This window comes from Stegodyphus dumicola, chromosome 1 (assembly GCF_044657685.1).
Source record: "Stegodyphus dumicola isolate Sdum_Otavi_A_Nest chromosome 1, ASM4465768v1".
NCBI classification, from domain to species: Eukaryota; Metazoa; Arthropoda; class Arachnida; order Araneae; family Eresidae; genus Stegodyphus; species Stegodyphus dumicola.
This window is the reverse complement of record NC_140768.1, coordinates 196,789,230-196,811,328: the sequence shown is the minus strand read 5'-3', so window position 1 is coordinate 196,811,328 and position 22,099 is coordinate 196,789,230. Positions and strand designations below refer to the sequence as shown.

The 22,099-nt window shown below is 35.4% G+C and overlaps 3 protein-coding genes across 3 annotated transcripts; all 3 read left to right on the top strand.

The window, feature by feature from the left end:
* Positions 1–5,751: 5,751 nt before the first annotated feature.
* LOC118205999 (uncharacterized) lies at positions 5,752–8,810 on the top strand. The gene is made up of 5 exons (XM_035378274.2): positions 5,752–5,943; positions 6,045–6,092; positions 6,192–6,272; positions 6,495–7,203; positions 8,671–8,810. Exons 1-4 carry the CDS (start codon positions 5,911–5,913, stop codon positions 6,873–6,875), a joined length of 543 nt encoding a protein of 180 aa, XP_035234165.2. The 5' UTR covers positions 5,752–5,910; the 3' UTR covers positions 6,876–7,203; positions 8,671–8,810.
* Positions 8,811–15,747: 6,937 nt separating this feature from the next.
* Positions 15,748–17,032, top strand: LOC146999436 (uncharacterized). Its single transcript, XM_085824556.1, has 5 exons — positions 15,748–15,880; positions 15,958–16,038; positions 16,119–16,377; positions 16,465–16,790; positions 16,895–17,032. Exons 1-5 carry the CDS (start codon positions 15,786–15,788, stop codon positions 16,896–16,898), a joined length of 765 nt encoding a protein of 254 aa, XP_085680682.1. The 5' UTR covers positions 15,748–15,785; the 3' UTR covers positions 16,899–17,032.
* Positions 17,033–17,525: 493 nt separating this feature from the next.
* LOC146999435 (uncharacterized) lies at positions 17,526–18,585 on the top strand. Its single transcript, XM_085824561.1, has 3 exons — positions 17,526–17,679; positions 17,784–18,075; positions 18,178–18,585. Exons 1-3 carry the CDS (start codon positions 17,569–17,571, stop codon positions 18,270–18,272), a joined length of 498 nt encoding a protein of 165 aa, XP_085680687.1. The 5' UTR covers positions 17,526–17,568; the 3' UTR covers positions 18,273–18,585.
* Positions 18,586–22,099: the final 3,514 nt, after the last annotated feature.

Below are 22,099 nucleotides of genomic sequence, written 5' to 3'. Positions count from 1 at the left end.
TACAATAGTGGAATATTTAAGAAGAACTAACACGGCATTTTATGACGCCGCTAAGGAGTGCCAACATATGGACATTTTCAACCTATTTCACTATGAAATTTTGCACGAGGACAGGCACCTCCGTCCATATGCCGCTTTTCTACTCAGTGGAAACCAGGATTTTCCAACATAATTTGTGTTTTTAAGTATGTAGTACTCTGAAAAACTTATTTGACTTGTAAATAATGATGTTTAGAAATCTTAGCCGGATGATCATGTGACACACACAGCCACGCCCACAAGATGTTACTTATATTTTTCCTGTATATACTATTTTACTTTTTGGAATCGTATTTTATTTTCTGCATTTATGACTGCAACACACACCTTTTATGAACTGATTTAGTACTATTTTATGTATAACTATTGTAAAACTTCAGATTTACAGCGCTACGATGCTTGGATACCTCATCGCCAACCAGATGTCTTATCGCTCATCACGTGACATTGGTCACACCACCTGCATCTGCTATCCTGTCTCCACGAGAATCAACAGACGTCGTGCCGGTCTCGTGCCTGCCACCAATCCGACTGCGATAAGATCTCCGTGTCTGATAAGATCTCCCTATCCGGCGTATCTGACTGCGATCTTTCGACTAACTGACTTTCACTGCCATGAATGCTCAGTAGCCACCGCTCAGTCTCGCCAGATTATGCCTTTAATTGCTGTGACTTTTCATGCCACTGCTTATCATTGATAGCGTTTCTGCGGCGCGTTTTTAATCTTTTTTGGTTGTTAATCTCTCTAGTTACCCCCAAGCTCACTTAGTTAGGAGTGAGTCAGGGGCCTGAGAGATTTCCTCCTGCTCATCCGTCTGCCGGAACGCCGTCGTGCGGGTCCGGTTCCGGGGCGCAGGCTCTTTCTCTTGCTGGGGCGCAGGATCTATGGATTCAAAGCGTCGACATGGATGCGAACCAGACAATCGAGAAACTTATTGAATTTTATAACATTCAAATTAGGGAACTAGATAAAACAAAACAACTCAATGGATCCTTCACCGAAATTGAGGAGAAATTTCATTCCTTTCTAATCAGCTCCCTGGGCATGATTAAGATTCTCAATGAGGAGAACCTTAAAAAGTGCCAGGAGCACATTAACACCCATCATAATCTTGATGTACAAAATGATAAACATTCCTTTTCAGATAATGATAGAGGCCGTAGCCCTATCAAGCTACACGATACTTCATCAAACAACACCGACGATGAAATCACTTTGGATAAAGACATATCTTCGGATGAAGATATAACATGCAAGCGTCGAGGAGACCAAACAGTCAGAATTAGAAACTCGCACCTTGCGACTAAAAAACTGAAACTCAGCATAAAGCATGCTAATTCTTCACAGCTGACCAACAATAAAAATCAAGAAGCAAAAAATACGGTTTGTGACCAAACTAAAGATAATACCAAACAACCCATTACTAAAACTATCAGAGAAACGGAGGATAATTCTATCATGGACACTTCCAACCAGGAAGATGCAAATATCAATTTAGACAATACATTGACCAATACCATCAACAAAAATCAGGAAACTAAATCAAATAAACTTCCACCGATTATACTTAAAGAAAACAAGTACTCTTATAGCAAAATTAGGAGCATATTTAATCAAAAGAATTTCAAATTCATTGGAAATAGTATTTCTGATGGGATCAAAATTACTACTAATGACCCAGATACCTATAGGGCTATGGTTAAGATTCTTAAAGACCTGGGGGGGGAGCACCACTCTTACATTCTCCCCCAGGACAGAAAATTGAAAGTTGTTATCAAAGGACTCCTTAGGAGTACCGAAACAGATGAAATCAAAGAAGAACTTGAGGAGCTAAATTTCAAACCAGAAGAAATTAAGCAGTTAACCAAAAGAAGAAATGGAGAAGTTACCAAACTTCCCTTATTTCTCATTACACTACCCAAGGACGAAGCCACCAAAGAAATCTACCAAACCAGATATTTATGCGGACTCAGGATTAATGTTGAGGAATACCGAGGCAGACAAGGTCCCTTGCAATGCTTCAAATGTCAGGGATTCAACCATACTCAGATCGGTTGTAATTATCAACCCCGTTGCGTTAGGTGTGCAGGATCGCACGAATCCAGAGACTGCCCAGACAAAAATAATAAGGATAAGCCCCTGCTCTGTGCAAACTGCGGCCAGAACCATACTTCCAGCTTCAAAGGATGTGTAAAGTTCCCCAAACCTAAGCAGGAAAAACAGAAAACTTACCAAAGCCGAATCATCGAAGGAAAATCATACGCACAAACGTTAGCTTCTGGCACTTACAACGAAACCATTAGTGAGGCAAAAAAGATCTTCTCAGACCTTGCAGAACTAGTTTCCATAATCAAAAGTGCAGGTTTCCTGCAAATAACACAGCAAATAAAACAGATAAACAACACCAACGAGGAAATGAAATCAAATAACAATATTAATAATGGGTCTTAACTCTATCATCAAAGCACCCATACAAGTTATGATATGGAACGCTAATAACATCCTTAACAAAATTCCGGAACTTCAAAATTTTCTCCTAACTAAAGACATAGATATTGCATTAATTACCGAAACGCATGCTAATCCCAGCAAAAGAATAAATATTCCAAACTACCGGTGCTACCGGTGTGACAGACTCAGCCATAAAGGTGGAGGAGTAGCCATTTTCGTCAAAAGCTCTATTCAATCCTGTCTCATCAGAGAGGATAGGACCAATAATCACGAATTAGTAACGGTCTCGGTTTTTCTACCTTCTTACGGCATCATCTACTTCAACTCTCTGTACAACCCTCCACATAACCCTCTTGATGAAGATTTTCTAAAAAACATCTTATGTACCAATAATGACAATATACTGGCCGGAGATCTCAATGCAAAAAACACTGAATGGGCTTGCCGACAAACCAACAGCAATGGCAATATGCTCAAGAACTTCATCACTAACTACCCAGTCTATTTATACGCTCCAGATAACTATACCTACCTCCCGGAGAATGTGAGAGAGGGAGATATTCTCGACATTCTCCTCACCAATATTTCCATACCAATCTTTATCGACTCTACAATAGACCTAACCTCTGATCATATCCCTGTTATTGCTACTCTTGGCACCAACAAAACTGCCAATGAAAAATTCATCAATAAAACCGATTGGAAACGATTCCATGATATTCTTGAAAATAGCCCACCTAAACTCAATAGCCTCAAGACTACCTACGATATCGAAGTTGCCATTGATATGCTCACTCACAGCATCAAGAATGCCTATAACTCAGCCACACAGAAGATTCCTGCAAACAAATTCCAAGAGATTCTCCCCCATAGTATTAGAACACTGATCAAAGAGAGAAATAAACTCAGAAAACGATGGAACCGGTCCTGGGACCCTCAAATAAAATCAGAACTCAACAAAATTAACAGACTTATCAAGAAAAATATTACCAACTACAAAGCTGAACTTTGGCAAAATAAAATTCAAAAATTTAACGAACCTGGAAACGAATTCTGGAGCTTTGCCAAACGCCTCAGAATTACACCCACCTGTAATAAGCCCATCAAAAAAGATGACAAAATTGCATTAACCAACAAGGAAAAAGCTACTCTTATGGGAGAACACCTTGAGAATCAATTTATTCCGAATGATACTCCATCAGACCCTACCTTCATTTATGATGTTAGATACTTTGTTCAAAATTATATCAATAGCCCCACAGCAAAACTCAACACTGATTTTACTAATCCAAAAGAAGTTATTGAAATCATTAAACGACTCAAAAATAGAAAAGCCCCTGGCTATGATGAAATCAATAACATCGCAATTAAGAATCTGCCACTCAGCATTATCTCAAGGCTTGTCAGTATTTACAATGCTTCTCTTGATAAGTCCTACTTCCCCATGAATTGGAAAGTCGCTAAAATTATCCTAATTCCTAAGCCAGGCAAAGACACCACTTCTCCAGATGGCTACCGGCCTATCAGCCTACTGCCCGGACTTGGTAAGATCCTGGAAAGAATTATCCTCAATAGGATGCAACAGTATATTAATAGACTCCCTCCTGAGCAATTTGGATTCAGAAAAACTTTATCCACTACGAAACAACTCGTTCGATTAGTTGAATTCATAGGCAGTGCTCTTCATAACCACCAGAAAGTTGCATTACTCATGCTTGACGCGGCCAAAGGTTTTGACCGCGTCTGGCATGAGGGGCTTATTTTCAAATTAATCAAACTAAACTTCTCACCAGATATGACTAAACTTATTCACTCCTTCATCAAAAATAGAAAATTCTTCGTATCTATTGGACAAGACACATCAAGTTTCAAGTACATCCGTGCCTCTGTCGCTCAAGGCTCAATATTAGGACCCATACTTTATCTCTTTTATGTTTCCGACTTCCCTAATCCTGATCATGAAATTAACAGATTCCTTGGCTGCTATGCGGATGATACTGCTCTTGCAGTAAAATCCCTTAGCCCCAATGCTGCAATATTAAAGCTCCAAACCATGATGCCTTTGATCGAACATTGGTGCAAGCTTTGGCGTATTGTTATTAATGCTGAGAAATCTCAGCTTCTCATTATCAGCAGAAACAGAAAAACTCATCAAATCCTCACTAACGAACTTAAGCTCTTTGACAAAAATATTCCCATAGTCAGCAAAGCTAAATATCTTGGCATCACCATTAATCATAGACTCACCTGGACTGATCACATCAAAATTATTAAAGGCAAAGCCTATGGAAACATGAAGAGCCTCATGCCTCTACTGGGAAAATACTCAGAGCTAAATCTCAAAAGCAAGAAACATATTTATACAGTTATCATCAGGCCCATCCTCTGTTATGCATCGCCTGCTTGGGCTACTATCAAAGACAAAGAAATTAAACAGCTCCAAATCATCCAGAATAAATTCCTAAGGCTAATCACAAATGCGCATTTCTACGTTTCTAATGCAACCCTACATAAGGACCTAAAGATAGACCTCATCAAAGATTTCATTCAGAAGACAAATGAAAAATTTTTCAATAAGGCTCTTACTTGTCCCTTCATGAACCAATTCCAAGTCTTTAACTATGCTCCCTTGCCAGAAGATAAAGACCTGAGGCCCTGGGCGGCCCATCAATTCAATCAAAATTTTCCGACTTAACATCTTGTATATATCTGTATATATTTTACATTTGATTTCACTTTATATTAATCCAGATTTTGAATTTACTCCAGCTTTCTTATTATTATTAATTGCCATGTATTAACTTTTATTATTTGTACATATGTATTATACTTAATTTTCTTTATTTTCAGGAACTTTATACCTTATGCATGTATTATCTTAAATACTCCAGAATTACCTTACGCAAGTATCTTTATATGTTCACAAATCTATCAATTTATGCAAATTTTATATATTATGTATTTCTCCTCAATCTTCTATATTATTAGGGAATTATTAGGAAAAGAGAATGCTTTCCCACCACCGCGTTTTCCAATAAGTCTGGTTCCCATTCTGTGACGCAGGGTCACCCCCTTTTCTCCTGACCTTTAGTCACCACCACCTAACTGTCAGAACTACTGATTTCAGGTGCCACCACATATCAGGAGCCGGTAAAGCGGCATTCACTAGCTGCACACCGGCCATAGCAAAATGGATGGATGGATCCACGAGAACTACGTTCGGCATTTCCTTACCTGCAGCGCTCCTAGAAGCACCAAAGTTCGATAGCCGGAACACAACCTGCGATTTCGCAAGTTAATCGCGGCAAGTAAAGCAAGTTGGAGTTGGAGTTTTGCAATCATTTCTACTCTGATTCTTGCTGAGTGAACGTCATTTTGACTCTGCCATTTTCCTGCGCCATTTCGTTTTCTTGTACACGATGTCTGCTAAACGAACTTATTCTGCATCTAATGTAAGTATTTTTCGCCTGTATCTGATTTTTAAATTACTATATTTTGAAAACGAATTTATTGTTTTCTGAATGTTTTATTTATTTAAATATTTAATTGCCAGGTGCTATTTGAAGATCCTGACTTTCCCTTCCGTGACTCGGACGATGACGTAAGTATAATATTTAACACGTACTTTTAAGCTACTATTTTGAATTTTATTTTTCTACGTAATATTTTATTTTGAACGTATTCACTTTTCTTTTGCTAGTTAATAGATGAAGTTGATCAAATCTTTATGGAAAATCCTATGGATCTACCCTTGTATTATCAAGTGGGTTCCGGATTTGAGGTAAATTTTCGTTTCGTTATGATTCGATTAGAATATTTTTTCTAGTACTAGAAATGAATGTATTTATTTTTATTTTATTTATTTTTAGAATTCTTCCTTGTCAACTCGTGGGCCTGTATATATGGCTGGTTCCGATGAACGTTCGATGAACGTATTTTTTTTTTATCATAATGTCGTTTTGAAAATGTTTGATTATTGCTAAAACTTATTTTTATTTTTCAGATCGATGAGGCGATTGTACTTACAGAAAAGTCTCGTCGAAGGAACCATAAATATCAGGCCAAGGAGATTACCTTCCACGCTTGTGTGGACATCGAAAGACTGCCTCAAGGCGTGCTAGGCATCCCAATGGTCCGAATTTCTGACACCGTCAGAGAATTGTTCGAACAACTCATTCGCCGTACAGCAGCTGATTTAAATCCATCGGACCTCATTCGGTATTGCATTCAAGCAGAAAGGCTTGCACAAACCGATCAGCACATCGCTGATGACTGTTTCGACTTTGACGGTCGAAAAGATTTTGGCTGCAGTTATGAAACTACTGCAGTCCAAAGACAAGATCGAGCTGGATGCAGGGTTCTCGGTGGACGTGATCACCATTAGACGACCTGTGGGTGCCGGTGGAAACAGAAAAGTGATTAACATCTCCATGGACAGATTAAGAAAACAATCTATCTTGTCCATACCCTACGATGAGGAAGGACTGTGCTGTGCTAAGGCGATTGTTTATGCGTTGGCATATCTGAATGAGGACACGAGGGCCATCAATGCCATGAAAGATCGTCACCGACCAGCCCTTGTAAATCGTGCAAAAGAACTACATACGGCCACGAACGTACCTCTAGGCCCGTGCACATTTGCTGAAATTGCTACATTTGAAGACCATCTGGATACTCAAATTGCAGTCTTTTCTTCGGATAATTTGAACCGAGTAAGTCATTATTTTTATCTCAAGATACTTCTGCTTTTAAATACTAACTTCATACTTAACTATCTTTTCTACATGTTTTGAAAATTGTAATTTGATTTTGGTTCTTTTTTATTTTGTGTTTCCATACTATGTTTATGGTAAAATTTATTTCGTACGTGAATGAGTTTTTTAAAAAACGTTTTCAATATTAATGAACTGAAAAATATTGAGACAACTAGCATTATAGTATTTTGATTATGTTGTTTCCATGTTAAAAAAAACTGAGTACATGGTGAGTGTTTAAATTAACTTTATGCCTATATACAATTTGTTTCGATGTTAAAATATAATGGATGAAAACTGAACGCATGGTGAATTTTTATTTTTAGTTTACTTTTTAGAATACTTTATATGTTAAAATTATAACTGGTGAAAACTGATTTCTAAATTGTTCGATTTTGGAATTTATTTTCAGAGAAAGGTTTTTCGTTTAGAAATTTAAAATATAACGTGGATCTTTACTTTTAGATTACTTTAAATTGTTAGATTGACTTTATACAATGCATGTATGCAATTCATTTCCACGTTAAAAAAATACAACTTGAAAATACTGAATACATAGTGAATTTTCTAGATTGTGTTACATTTTTTAGATTATTTTTATGTATGAAGTTTATTTAGACGCTAAAAACATAACTTGAAAATTTTTTAGATTAATTTTACTTTTAAGATAAAATTTATATTTTATGCATGCATTTCGTTAGACGCTAAAAATATGTCTTATAAAAATGCATGGCGAATTTTTGAATTACTCTAAATTTTAAGATTATATTTTATGCATATTCACGCATAGAATCCATGAATGTATGCAGTTCGCTTCATTGTTAAAAAATATACCTTATAAAAATTAAATGTATAGTGAGATTTTAGTTTACTTAAAATTGTTAGATTAATTTCTTATTTTACGTATGCAATTCGTTAAAACTTTCACTTTTAAAAATTTTTATTTTTAGAATAGTTTAACTTTTTAGATTTTATTTACATGTATGCACGAAGGCAATTTGTTTCTATGTTAAAAATATAATTTGCAAAAAGTTAACATTTAGACATATATTTCTGATCATTTAGTTGTTAAAACTTTAACTTGTAAAACTGAATGCATGGCGAATTTTTTAGATTGCGTTAAATTTTATGTATAAATGCATGCATGTATGCGGTTCGCTTCGATGTTAAAAATATGACTTGTAAAAAAAATGCATGATGAATTTTTTATTTTTAGATTCATTTTTATTTTTCGTTAAGATGTTAAAACTTTAAACTATAAAAAATGAATGCACGATGAATTTTTTTTTTTTTTTTTTTACTTTAACATATATGCATGTAATTCCTTTCGATGTTAAATGCACTAGGAATTTTTAGATCGCTTTATGTATGCAATTAAATGTTAAAAACTGATTTTACTTTGATTTTTGTCTTTCTGTGTTTTAGGTGGTCTATAAAGGAAAGGAGAGGTCTCAACGGATCAATTTATGGCTCCATGATGCGCACTACGATGGGATTAAATCCCTGAAAGGGTTTTTTTTGCCAGCAAATACTACTGCACAGCGTGTGAAAAGCGGTATGATCATCCAGAAAGCCATAGATGTGCCAATGCGTGCCCCATATGTTTGAGGACCGACTGTTTTCCAGGCGTACCCCAACGATGTCAGGATTGCGACCGTCTGTGCCGCTCTAATGCCTGTTACGCAGCACACAAAGCCGTCACTGGAAACCAAGAATTTTCACTTTGTGACAGGGTAAGTGTTTCTGAAAATTTATCTTAATGAACAAAATTGTTTCATAAGAATAAATTGAATTTAATTAAAAAAATTAAATTTAAATACATATTTAATTAAATATTCTTTGCGCCATTGCTGCAAGGAATGAAATTTAAATTTAAACAAATTTAAATTCTGAACAAATACGTATAAAAGTAAAAAAGTACACCTATAACCAAATTTAAATTCTAAAAAAAGGAAAAAAGCCAAAATAATTTAAAAAAATTGTGCAAACATGTAAAAGATTTAGTTATTTATCATGTAATTTTCTCGAAATCCCTGCTAAAAATGCCCCGTAGAAACCCATAAAAATTTTTTACGGGGAATTGGCCTACGGGTACCCGTACAGCTCTGTGGGTACCCGTAGGCCAAATCCCCGTAAAAACCCACAGACAGAAACCCGTACTACTGTACGGGTACCCGTAGGCCAAATCTCCGTAAAAACCCATAGAAAGAAACCCGTACGGTTGTACGGGTACCCATAGGCCGAATACCCGTAAAAACCCATAGAAAGAAACCTGCACGGCTGTATAGGTACCTGTAGGCGAAATACCCGTAAAAAACCTGTAAACGGAAACCCGTACGACTGTACGGTTACGAGTAGGCCAAAACTCTGTAGAACTGTAGGCACTATAAACAAAATCCCAGTAAAAACCCATAGCCAAAAATCAAAACTTGCATATCCATTGGCCAAATTTCCATTAAAAAAATGGATATTCCGTAGGTCTATGCCTTGTAAAAACCAGTAAACAAAAGCATGTACACCTATACAGGCACCCATACGGCAAATCCTGTAAAAACCACTACACAAAAATCCACAGACCAATAAAGGTAACTCTTGGAAAAATCGCTGCACAAAACCCATAAACAGAACCAATAGCATTATACCATAGTGGAGTATCCATACATAGAATCGTACATTGAACGGGTATCCATATACAGAATCCTTATAAAAAACAATACACAAAAATAGAACTGTAAATCAAATTTCCATAAAAACATAAACCAGCAGAAGTACATAATTAGCACTGATGAAATGTACAGAACTAAATTGCGGAGAAAGCATGTAAAGTAATTTTAAATAAAACTCAAATGCGAATAAATAAAAATTTTAAAATATCTAGAAGCCTACGAGCCCGTCCTTCTTAATGCACGTCAATATCTATAAACATATTACAAAATATTTGTATAAATTCTCTTTACAAAAATTTAAACTACCTTTATATAATTCTGAAAATAAAATGAATAGAAAGATAATAACCAAAGTCATGATTCACAACCATCGAATGATATACATATGTAAGAAAAATAAGGAATATGCAAAAGATTAAATTAGCTGCGTAAAATTAATTTTCCTTCTCTATTCTAAAAACAGTAATCTTTCTGCACTGCATCATTTGGAGATTAATTCATGTCATATGACTCTTACATAATTTGATGTTGTAAAAGAAACTAAAACTCAAACAGCCAATAGTAATTTTACAGCAGTATTAACTATCAAAGACGAGTAAAAATGCATCGAGAACCAAAATTAACTCGGTCTGAATTAAGATTTCACCCTTAACGTAACGCATTTGCTTTTTACGCTTTGTATTAGCTGGATTGCAGTCTGTCTGCTCCTTGTTTCTTACTACACATTTATCAAAAATGTTAATTTTTGGAATAGGCATAAATAATGTGCCAACTTGTTTGTGGCTGCAACATATTTGCTGAAAGAAAAGTTGAATTAAATCTACCTCGACTGCCAAATTTCTTATTCATTGTGGATTGGAGTTTCAACATCTCTAAGCCATCAAAATTCTTGCTGTTCATTATGGATTCAGCTGCTTGTATTCGACTACAGAATCTATTACATATATATATAATATCATTTCATTTGATGGTTGCGAATCATTACTTTGACTGTATATATATTATTGATTTCATTATAAATATATACATATAGTACTGTACCTCACTGCATATATTTGTATTTCAGTTCTTTAGTTGGGAAATTAAACAATTGTATTTAATCACATCAGCTTGTTTAACAATTTGATACCTAATGAGAAATGTTTTGCCAAAGGATGCTACTTTCTAGCATCTGCTTAAATTTTAAGTTACCTACAATGCACTAAACCAAATTAAAAAACAAAACTAGAAGAAACCCAAATTTTCAGGAAGAGAAACATTATTAACAAGCAAGCAAAAAGAATACGGGACTTGCAAATTAGAAACTTAACATAGAGTTCAAATTTAGCATACTTGCTATCCCCTTAAAGATCGCTTACCGATGATAGTAACACCCTGCAGCTTATTATGACATGCATACACATAGATGTTTTGCGTGGAAGAAAGGATGAATCCAAGAGTATAATGTAGTGAAGAAATAATAATATACAAACACTGTGTCGACCCCTTATTACAATACTTTGAATGTTACCTGTATCTCTCAAAAGATAAATGAAACATGAAGATAACATATAATAAACTTAATAGTACCCAAAATACAATAAATTATATTGTAACAAAATGAATTTAAAAAAATTTACAAGTTTCAGCAAATACCAATTCTCTACGCACAGTTCGGGAATTAAGAAAATATCTCATAGCGTATAATGTTTTATTCCGTATCTCACTTTTAGTGCTATATAATCTTCCACAGATTTTATATAAATAAAATCTATAACATAATGGGTATTTATACTATATGTAGTTCTTGATGTAAAAAAGATAAACTTTCGTACAGTAAAAATTCCATCTATGTGAATAAGTATGAATATACTCATATACACATAATTATACTAAATAACTAATGTAATGAAACTAAATTCCTATAGAAAAATGGGGAATGTGTAGAATCGCCCACTGCTTGGCGTGTTTTTAAGAATTGCACATACTCGGTATCCATGTACACATCGACCTATTTTCACTTAAAAAAACATCTCAGAATTGCACAAAAATGCCATTGTGCACTCCTTTGACTTTATTCATGTGCACATCAACCTATTTTCACTTTAAAAGTTAAAAGAAAATTGACAAAAATCCAATTCCTTTTACTTTTGTACAAAGTGCCAAATAAATAAGTGGGCGATTCTGCACTTTACCGAAAAAATATATAAAAATACTATTAACCTATATATATTAATAATTTATTATTACACAAGGTTTTTCATATATCATCTCAAGGGAACATAAATTTAATTAAAGCGATGCATTATTGGAATAAATTTGAGTCAGTGTTTTAGGTGCAAGTTATTTAGATTTCTATTGTAGAAAGAATACTTGAAATAATGTATAGAAATATTATTTTGAACCATAAAAATTCTCAATAGTAAAATTTAAAGTACTGAAAAGGTAGTTATTGTTTTTGACAGTAGATTATATAATATAAAAATACCTCATGCTGAGCATTTTCTGAAATTACAATGCTAAATGAAATTGATATAGTGCAGTATTTAGCAATAACAACTTTTTGTAAACAAATGTGGCTATATTTGCTTAATTGTAATGACAGTAATTTTAACTGCATTTGTATAAGGCTGTACAGAAGATTTATTTATATGGGTTTTCATCCGCAGAGAACAACCGGATTCCCTGTGGAAGTGATTCCGAAAATAAATGTTTAAATATTACTTTAACTATATTTGAAAGCAATGCTATAACAGTGCCCTTATAAGACTTATGATCCGAAAATCTTTGGTTTTAAATGTCTCGTAAAAACTTTCAATTATTTCTGCAAAATTCATACCCACGTAAAAATTACTACACCGAAGTCAATTGATTATACAGCAAAACGTTCCTAAAACAATCAACTCCACAATTCGAGATAATGCGAGTTTCCTGTAGCCTGACAAAACTATGAATGATTTTTAAGTCATGTTATTTAATTATTGTCCTGACAAATGTGCCATTATGAGAGGTTGTCATTTAAGAAAATAACCACTATATGAGGTTTCAACTAAATGTAATTTTTTTCAAATAAATAATTCACTTTTTATACTCCCAAGACTAGTACATTTAATTCACAAATCTACTTCTATTTGAAAAGCAATTTATGAAAAACACACTTGAAATTTTCTTCATCAAACTAATAATAATGAAAATTAAAGTATGCATAAAAATGATTATATGTGTTTTAACAAAATATTTAATGTAAAAATATGGTTCTAGTCTCATACTTGTAAAGAAAAATAGACCAAAAAGAAAAAACAATGTAAGCTACTATGATCATCTAAATTTTCACATAATTTTAGTAGTGGAAAAAAGATTCCTTAAGCTTGTATGTCTTGTCTACCCCATTCAATAAGTAATAAACACATTAAATACTTCAATGTTTATTTCATTAATAAAACTTACCTTTTTTGCTCGCGAAATATAATTAGTACATTTTTTAAAACATAAAAAAACATTCTTTTTGCTCGGCCACATCACATTAGTCGAAAAATTCAAAATTGAATCATGCAAGATCATTTTTAAGTAAGGTATGCTCAAATTTATTAGTACATAATATTCAAATGATAAAGCATCTACATGAACAAGCTTTTAAAAAGTATTTCTAAACTGTAATCAAAAAAATAAATTTTCCAAAATACAGTTTCAGTAGAATGCAAAAACTATATTTCTGCATCTGCACACTGAACCAATTTATCAAGTCTGAAATTATCACTTTTCAGTCTTTAAGCACATTGATTTTTAGGTTAAAAGTAAAGATGGAACGTCAATTTCACGCACAAAAACTCCATTTCACAACTAGTCATTTATCAGCAACGTTCTCTCAAACATTAGACACGATTACACGTGCGTGGCTTTAGTTGTATATTCATAGTCAGTGCTGGTATTTTATTATTTATTACTAATTTCTAAACAGTAAAACATAGTAAAATTTGTAATATAGTAAATCCTAGTAAATAATATATTGCATTACTACAGCCACGAAGAAAATAACACCACCATCGCACAACAATAACTAGAGCGCCGCCATATTGCTTGTTTGAGAAACTTCTGAAAGTGGGGGAGAGAGGGGAATTTTTTTCCTCTCGTCAGCGTTAACAGGGAGAAAAGTTTTGCGATTGGAATGAACTTGTTCGCGTTAAAGAGATGTTGGTTGATACCGGTGTTTATTTGTAATTCAGAAATGTAAGTGCTTATGTGTGTGTATTCAGAGAACCAACTCGTAGCAAAAACCACCTCCCTAAGACGACCGCCTCTGAAAGAGACCAGTATTTCTGAAAACATAAGTATACTTTGGTACTGAATATTCCCTCTGTAAGGCGACCATTCACAAAGAAAATTCTGCAAGTGTGTCTGGTCGCCTTAGAGAGATTCATTCCGTAGATGCAATCTCCCTGAGACGACCACCTCTAAAAGATAAACGTATCTCTGAGAACGTGAGTATCTATTGGTATTGAGCATCACCTCTATCACCTCTCTAAGGCGACCACTTGCAAAGATGAATTTTTATTTGCGGTTGGTCGCCTTGGAGAGACCTCGTTGTGTGTGGTGTATATGATTACTGTTATTGTTTCCGAAAAAAAAAATTTAAAAAAAATAGCATATTTAGTAAAACCCCTCTCTAAAACGACCACCTGCGTTTACAGGTTACTCTGGTGGTCTTAAAGAGATCATATTTTCATTCTGTTAATTTTATTGTTTACAAGACGTATATTAACGTCAGATAAAAAAATAGCACAAATCCATATAAACCAACAGAAGATTTATTATTATATTGATACCAGTAAGAAAACCAGCAAAAGTCAATATAAACCTATACAAACCAGTACAAAGTTCTACCATTGAATGATGGTTGTATGGGTGTCAATTCATATCAGTAAGAAAAACCCACAGAGATCAATAGAAACCAGTAAAAGTCAATAGAGACCATCAAAAATTCTATAGGTACCAGTAGAAAGTTTTACTGGTTTCTATGTATGGGTCATTTTAAAACCAGTAAAAAAAACCCACAGAGACCAACAGAAACCAGTAAAAGTCAATAAAAACCCATAAAATCGTATGGGTACCCATAAAAAGTTTCACTGGTTTCTATGAGGCATTTTTAGTAGGGATGGTTATGTTTTAAAAAAAATAATTTTCGTTATAGGTATACCAATGCAGGGAATGCTGCCAAGTGATTGAACGCCGAAAGTGCCCTAAAGAGCTTCACAAATGTGGTACCACCAAATGTCCGTCTTGCGGCCAGTTTGTCGTGGCTGCTGAGCACCGCTGTTATTTGCGACGTGTTGCTCCGAAGAAGTCCGAGGATAAGCTCATCTTCTTTGACTTCGAAACGGATCAGTCTTCGGGAGAACACCTCGTGAATTTCGCAGTGGCTCAGTATGCCGACGGCACTGAAAAAGTGTTTCCGGGCTACACAGCATGTCAAGATTTCTGTGCCTGGCTGTTTACAGTACAACACAAGGGATACACAGCCGTGGCACACACCATGAAAGGGTAAGATAAAATACTATAGTTTACATGCTTTAAGTACGACTTTTTTTTCAATGGTATTCATAATGTTTTTTTACTTACAGGTTCGATGGTCAGTTCGTGATGGCCTGGCTCCTGGAGCAAGGCACAGCGCCGGAGGTGATCCCTAACGGGTCTATGGTCATGAGTGTAAAACACCCTAGTCTGAACATTCGGGTCATAGACTCGTTAAATTTTCTACCGATGGCGTTGGCCAAACTGCCGGGATGCTTCAGTCTCAGCGAGCTGAAAAAGGGATACTTTCCCCATCTTTTCAACTCGTGAGAAAACCAAAATTATGTCGGACCGCTGCCTGAGCCCCGGTACTACAGCCCGGATACCATGAGCACTTCAGTCCGACAAGCATTTCTGTCCTGGCATGAAGCACACAAGGGGGACGTGTTTAACTTTCAAGATGAGACGCTGGCCTATTGCAGGTATATTTTTTTTCTTGTTTTATTTTTATTTATTTATTTTTTATATTTCGTATTTTTAACATTTTTTCTTTTAATAGATCGGACGTGGACATTCTTCGCCGTTGCTGCCTGGAGTTTCGAGCCCAGTTTTTGGATGTGGCGAATGTGGATCCATTCCAGTAAGTCATTTTCTCATTTTCTTATACAATAATAATCATATTTACAGTTCATTAAATCATTCTTATTTTTGTCTTTTCAGATACGTGACCATCGCGTCAGCCTGTATGGCAACGTATCGGAGTGGCCACATTCAACCCGACACGATTGCCATGGTGCCTACACACGGCTACATCAACTCCACGAATTACAGCCCTGATTCGATCCGATGGTTGGACTTTGTTGCTGCTTCGGAAGGCCTACAGATTCAACATGCGTTGAACAGTTCCGGAGAGCACAGAGTCGCTGGAATCTCGGCAGACGGATTCTGCCAAGAAACACAAACCATCTATCAGTTTCAGGTAAGAAAATATAACCATTCCTTTTCTATGTGATTCTTTTTAGTGATTTATATGTAAGACTATTAATATATATTTGTATTATTTTAGGGCTGTTTCTTTCACGGATGTAGTTCGTGCTACGATGGTGATATCATACATCCACTGAAAGGGGTTTCCATGGCAACGTTAAGAGAAAAGACAGAACAGACGACAAGAAAGCTTCGCACCCAGGGTTTCCACGTCATCGAAATGTGGGAGCATGAATTTCAAAGAGAGAAAGAGGAAAATCCAGATCTCCAAGCTTTCCTGGATCAACACCATCTGAGGGATCGATTCAATCTTCGCGAGTCGTTTTTTGGAAGAAGGACCAATGCCTCAAATTGTTCCACGAGGGAGACGCAAAATATGTGGATTTTACTTCACTCTATCCATAGGTTCGTACTTTTTATTACTTCAAAAATGTTTACTTAAACTTTTCTAAATTTTCTGTATATTTTTATGATGTGTTTTTTCTGACTTTTTTTGTTTTCATTCACAGGTGAACAAGTATTGCGTCTACCCTGTAGGACATCCAACAATCATCACGGAAAGCTTTGGAGATGTGGAAGATTATTTTGGAATTATCCAATGCCGAGTGATTCCTCCACATCCTTTTGGAATCTGTATCTTCCGGTACTGCCCTATTGGTGCCGGAAGAAGCTGATTTTCCCCCTGTGTCGGACTTGCGCCCTTGTGGGAACGTGCGACGACAAGCGAGATCTTGTCGGAACGTGGGTGGAAGTCAAACTGGCGAAAAAGAAAGGCTACCGCATCACACATGTAAGTACTCAAAGATTATTTTAATCTTTATTTAGTTTCAGAGGTTACTTTTAAAAATTTTTTATAACTGACATTTATTTTTTATTTTCTATATTTACGAAGTGTACCATTTCCAGGCATCGTCTACTTCTCTGTTTCGTTCCTACATTGATCTGTTTCTGAAGATCAAGCAGGAAAGTAGCGGATGGCCTTCGGAGTGTGTGACGGAAGAAGCCAGACTGAAGTACATTCGCCAGTATGAAGAAAGAGAGGGCGTCAAGTTGGAGGCCGAAAAAATATCGAAAAACCCTGTTCGTCGACAAGTCGCCAAGTTGGCCGGGAACAGTTTCTGGGCAGGTAAGATGATTTCTTTTGTACTTAATTTTTATAAATATTTTTAATTCATTGTGATTTATGATAGCTTATTTTTCACTCAGATGGGGTATGAACATGAACAAAGCCCAACTGACCTATGTCCACACGGTGCCAGACTTCAATAAGATGTTGGCGGATTCTACTAAAAAAGTAAGTTTCCTTACCGATTTTATTCATCTGTAAACTCAATGTGTTTCAAACTGTTAACTTATGACTATTTTGAACTGTTACCTCATGACTCTTCTATTTTTTAGATCAAAGATGTCTTTCTTCTCACGTCTGAGGTGGCTGCCATTTCCTGGGAATCTGTGAAGGAGTTTGTGCCGCAGGATGCCTCTACCAACATTTTCCTAGCAACCTTCACAACAGCTTGGGCTCGTCTCAAGCTGTATAGTGAAATGGAGAAGTTGGGTAGAGATGTCCTGTACCACGACACAGACTCCATCATCTATGCCTCGAATGGCCGCAATGATCCCCCCTTGGGCAACTTCCTGGGTGAATTTAAGGATGAACTGGAGGGTGATGTCATCAAAACCTTTGTCTCTGGTAAGGACCTTTAAAAAAATTTCTTTATTTAACATGTACCAAAAATCTTGAAAGTTTTTCTGTTATGTCTTTTTCTCACCATGTTTTATTTTTTTTTTTCAGGAGGTCCGAAAAACTATGCGTACCAGACGGCCACTGGGAAAACCTGCTGCAAAGTCAGAGGATTTTCGCTGAACTTCGCAATTCCCAGTTACTGAACTTAGAAGCCATCAAAAGTCTGGTATGTAGTCTGGACCAAAAGGATGTCATAGCTCTGCACAACCCCTCCAAAATCACCCGTGAACCAAAAAGAAGAAAGGTCATCAATAAACCAGAAACAAGACTATACAAAATTGTGCTCGACAAACGAGTGATACAGAAAGACTTGAGCACCTTACCATTTGGATTTTAAAAGAAAGACTATAAACTATATTATAATGGCTTGTACAAAAAAATGTTTGCATGTAAAATATACATTATGATGCATCCAGTATCTGTAAATGAATGTAAAATAAAATAGAAGTTTGAATGATAAAATAGTGGTGTTTTTTCTTTTTTCCTTTGGAAAAGATGCCATGAAAGATAAGTTTTTAAAATATTTTTTTTAGAAAATAATGGTTATGATTATGTATATATTAGTTTAATCAGAAAAAAAATGATTTTATATATTAACTTCATCAAAGAAAAACATAACACAAATAAACAGAAATTAACTTTTATTATGAACATTTCATTACAATTTCAGCCATAGTTTCGAAGAGGATTTTCTTTTAGGTCTAGCATACATCATTTTTACATTCATTAAATATTTGTTTTTCACAAAGTCTTGAGGAAAGTTATTTACATTCAGTACATTTTTAAACTGTTCAAAGGCGGTAGGTCTTTCAGTTCTATTTCTCAACAGAAAGTTTATCAGTTGAACAATGTTGGACCCAGAAAACACATGACCGTCCAGAATCAGTTCTTTATTGTGTGTCCAGGAAATCTGATGTTCTTTTAGGAAATCCATTATTTTCTGTGCCGTTCTTTTCTGTTTCACAGGAACAGTCTGCAAAATTTCCTTTTCTACATCTGTCTCAGAAAATTGTTCAGACGGTTGTTTTTCAGACGCATTCACATGAGGCAACGTAACATACTTTTGCAGAACCTGGATGTACAATTTGGATTTTTCTTCATCGTCCATTTTCTTTTTTAAGATGTTTTGAATTTGGGTATCTAAATCACTCAAATGTTCATCTTCAAACTGGTGCATACGATCCAGCGGTACCAAGGCAAATTTCTTACTGTGTTCCATGGACAAGAGAGGATAAGACACCGACTGCTGCAGGAATCAGGAAAGATAGAAAACCGTCACCTTTTTGAACCAAAAGACGTCTTTTCTTAAAAAGAGGCACTTTTTTGTCCGCTAGTTTTCTTAAAGTTCTTTTAAAAGGGGCTAGTCGATTTTTGACGCGTTTCGTGATGGGTACGTTTCCTTTTAGAAGATTTAAAACACACTCACAAACTGATTTGATGAGATGATTCGGACACTTTTTCAGTACAGCTGCTTTTATTCGACTTGCACGACATGCACGGTTCCTAATAGTTTTAGATAATCCACATCCTTCAGATGAGACATTCTGATGACAATTGAGCTCTTTTTCTTGCACACTTTCTTTTATATAGGTAGCAAATGCAGCCGCTTTGGTTAAAGCCCAGCAATTAAATCCTTTTGCATGCATGAATCGAACATGTTAAAGAACTTTTATTTTTTAAATTCTCTATCTTAGGACAGTCTAGATTTATGACGTCTCTACATAATAAATTTTCTAAAAATAATTTCTTTTCTAATCCTTTCACGTATATGACAGAATAAATAGATGACAAATATTGCAAAATAATACGAAGATGAGTATAAGGTAAAACACTTCACTCCAATTCACATGATGACGATTTCTTGTGACCCAAACAAAACACTTTTGCTGAAATCGTGATAATGTTTTCCAAGGCTGAGGAGGTAAAAATGACCAGCAACTGTGATATCCTTCATGCACGGTGTAAAAAGCTAATTCTTTAACAATGTAACAATGAGGCATCCACTGAAAACCTTCGAAATCGATCACGATGGGAGAAGACATGTTAGCCATTCGACGTCTCAAACTGAAATGAACTATCGGGGCTGGTAGACATAGTATTTATCCCCAGGAAAGATGCCTGTACGAAGGCGAAGCGTTTCACTTGTTTCAGGTCGTAAATCAATCAACAAGTAGCTAAATGAAGTAGTATCCTGAAAAATTTCTTGAAAGGCCTTTACTTTTCCGGGGAACATTTGTCTAGCTAAATGCATAACTTGACTTTTATCTCTAGGATTTTTGTATAGGACAAGGTAATGGGAATTTAAATGAATATTTCTCATCTCCTTGCCTTGGTGAAAAAGATTTTGTGTTATAAAAACGACTGAAAGGTTTCGGTGATGACTTCCTTTTGTGAAAAGTTTGCTTAAGCGAGTATCACTTGCTAATTCAGACATTAAATCGTCTATGATAATTAAAGCATTTTGAAGAGTCTGCAGGTTAGATGGTAATCCTTCTTCAAAATTTACGTTTTTCATGGAATTAAAAAGAGGTTGATAACTTCCGTAGCAATAAATAATATTGGTCGGCATGGGATGGAACATTTTATGATCTATCAATTTCTTCACAAAAACCGTTTTACCCGAACCGGTAGATCCGCTCAGAAGACAAGTAGAAGGATGTACGAACTTGGGCAGTTCCATTTTTGGAAATGCCAGCATGTTAAGAAAACACTGAGTTTTATACTTTATCGAAAATCCTTTTGCATAAGACATTTATTCATTTTGTTTAAATAAGTGTAGAAACAAGAAACACAAGAGACATTTTTACAAATTAAAACAACTTTTTTAAAAATCCTGTTTACACCACATCTTTTTTTTGACAAATTGAAATATTTGGAAATCATGATTCTTCCCATCTAAGGGTGATACAATGAGTTCCATACAGAGTCCTTGACAGCGTTTAATAATAAAATAAATACAATAATGTCCACATACATTAGAAGTTAAACTCTGAAGCGAAATCTTGTTCCAGCAAACATGACGATATTTCTTGACAAAGGATGTGATATCTTTTCCATATACTTCAGGCGGCAGTCCATAAGAGTAAAAAAATTCCAGAGTCTGTTTGTCTGCAATGTAGACAGCTAGCCAATGAGTTCCTTTTTCATCATGTTTATCAGTATTGAGCACCAGTGCACAGGGAAAACTTTGAATCGTAGGTATTTTATCACAAGGAAAAACACCCGCATAATATCTTAAAGAAATAGGATCTCGAGATAAGATTTGATGAATCTGTGATGAATTCATCAGTTTCCAAAATCGTACTGAATATTTCGAGCTTTATTGATTTCTATCAAATTTTCAAATTCAGCGTATACTAATAACGATACAGTTTGTTGTAAGGGAGTCCCAAATTTTATTTCTAATCTTAAGTTGCTGTGTCGAACCAGATTTAAATGAGAGCCATCACAAAGGTCAGGTGTCAGGTCGAAGCGAAATAAGGAATATCCTTTTGAAAATTCTGATCTTGAAAGGTAAAGTCCTCTGTCGTCTGCATTCATAAATAAATTCTGATAAGCTCGTATGAAATGATTTTTGTCAAAATTAGGCTGAAGTGGATTATGAGGTACCGGTTGCCCGTCCACATAAACGCCGATAAAGTTCATATTATGATGCTAGAATTCAAAAGGAGACTTTTTATAGTTTCCGTTAAAGGCATCATTATCGACACATGCCACCACAATACGATTAGGCATTTGACCTATGAAAATATTGTCTTGAATAAAACTCATATTTCCCGTTGGAATGGAATAGGCTTTGCAGAGCACTCTATTAATGGGATATTTGGCTGTTGATTTTTCTAGGCTTTTGGCATGTCCTAGCACAACACCTGGACTGACTCTCACTTTGCGTACAAACAATGAATCTTGTTCGAGTAAAACTTTAAATTCACCTTCGCCCAATAAACAAAATTCAGGTTTGCTGCGTATG

What these genes read in the sequence shown, in the direction of transcription:
- LOC118205999 (XM_035378274.2), top strand. Translation starts at nt 5,911, where the DNA reads ATGTCTGCTAAACGAACTTATTCTGCATCTAAT. An exon ending in GAACTTATTCTGCATCTAAT is followed by an intron (nt 5,944 to 6,044) that starts GTAAGTATTTTT and finishes TTTAATTGCCAG; the next exon opens with GTGCTATTTGAAGATCCTGA. An exon ending in AAGTGGGTTCCGGATTTGAG is followed by an intron (nt 6,273 to 6,494) that starts GTAAATTTTCGT and finishes TTTATTTTTCAG; the next exon opens with ATCGATGAGGCGATTGTACT.
- LOC146999436 (XM_085824556.1), top strand. Translation starts at nt 15,786, where the DNA reads ATGAGCACTTCAGTCCGACAAGCATTTCTGTCCTGGCATGAAGCACAC. An exon ending in GAGACGCTGGCCTATTGCAG is followed by an intron (nt 15,881 to 15,957) that starts GTATATTTTTTT and finishes TTCTTTTAATAG; the next exon opens with ATCGGACGTGGACATTCTTC. An exon ending in GCGAATGTGGATCCATTCCA is followed by an intron (nt 16,039 to 16,118) that starts GTAAGTCATTTT and finishes TTGTCTTTTCAG; the next exon opens with ATACGTGACCATCGCGTCAG.
- LOC146999435 (XM_085824561.1), top strand. Translation starts at nt 17,569, where the DNA reads ATGATAGCTTATTTTTCACTCAGATGGGGTATGAACATGAACAAAGCC. An exon ending in TGGCGGATTCTACTAAAAAA is followed by an intron (nt 17,680 to 17,783) that starts GTAAGTTTCCTT and finishes TCTATTTTTTAG; the next exon opens with ATCAAAGATGTCTTTCTTCT. An exon ending in CATCAAAACCTTTGTCTCTG is followed by an intron (nt 18,076 to 18,177) that starts GTAAGGACCTTT and finishes TTTTTTTTTCAG; the next exon opens with GAGGTCCGAAAAACTATGCG.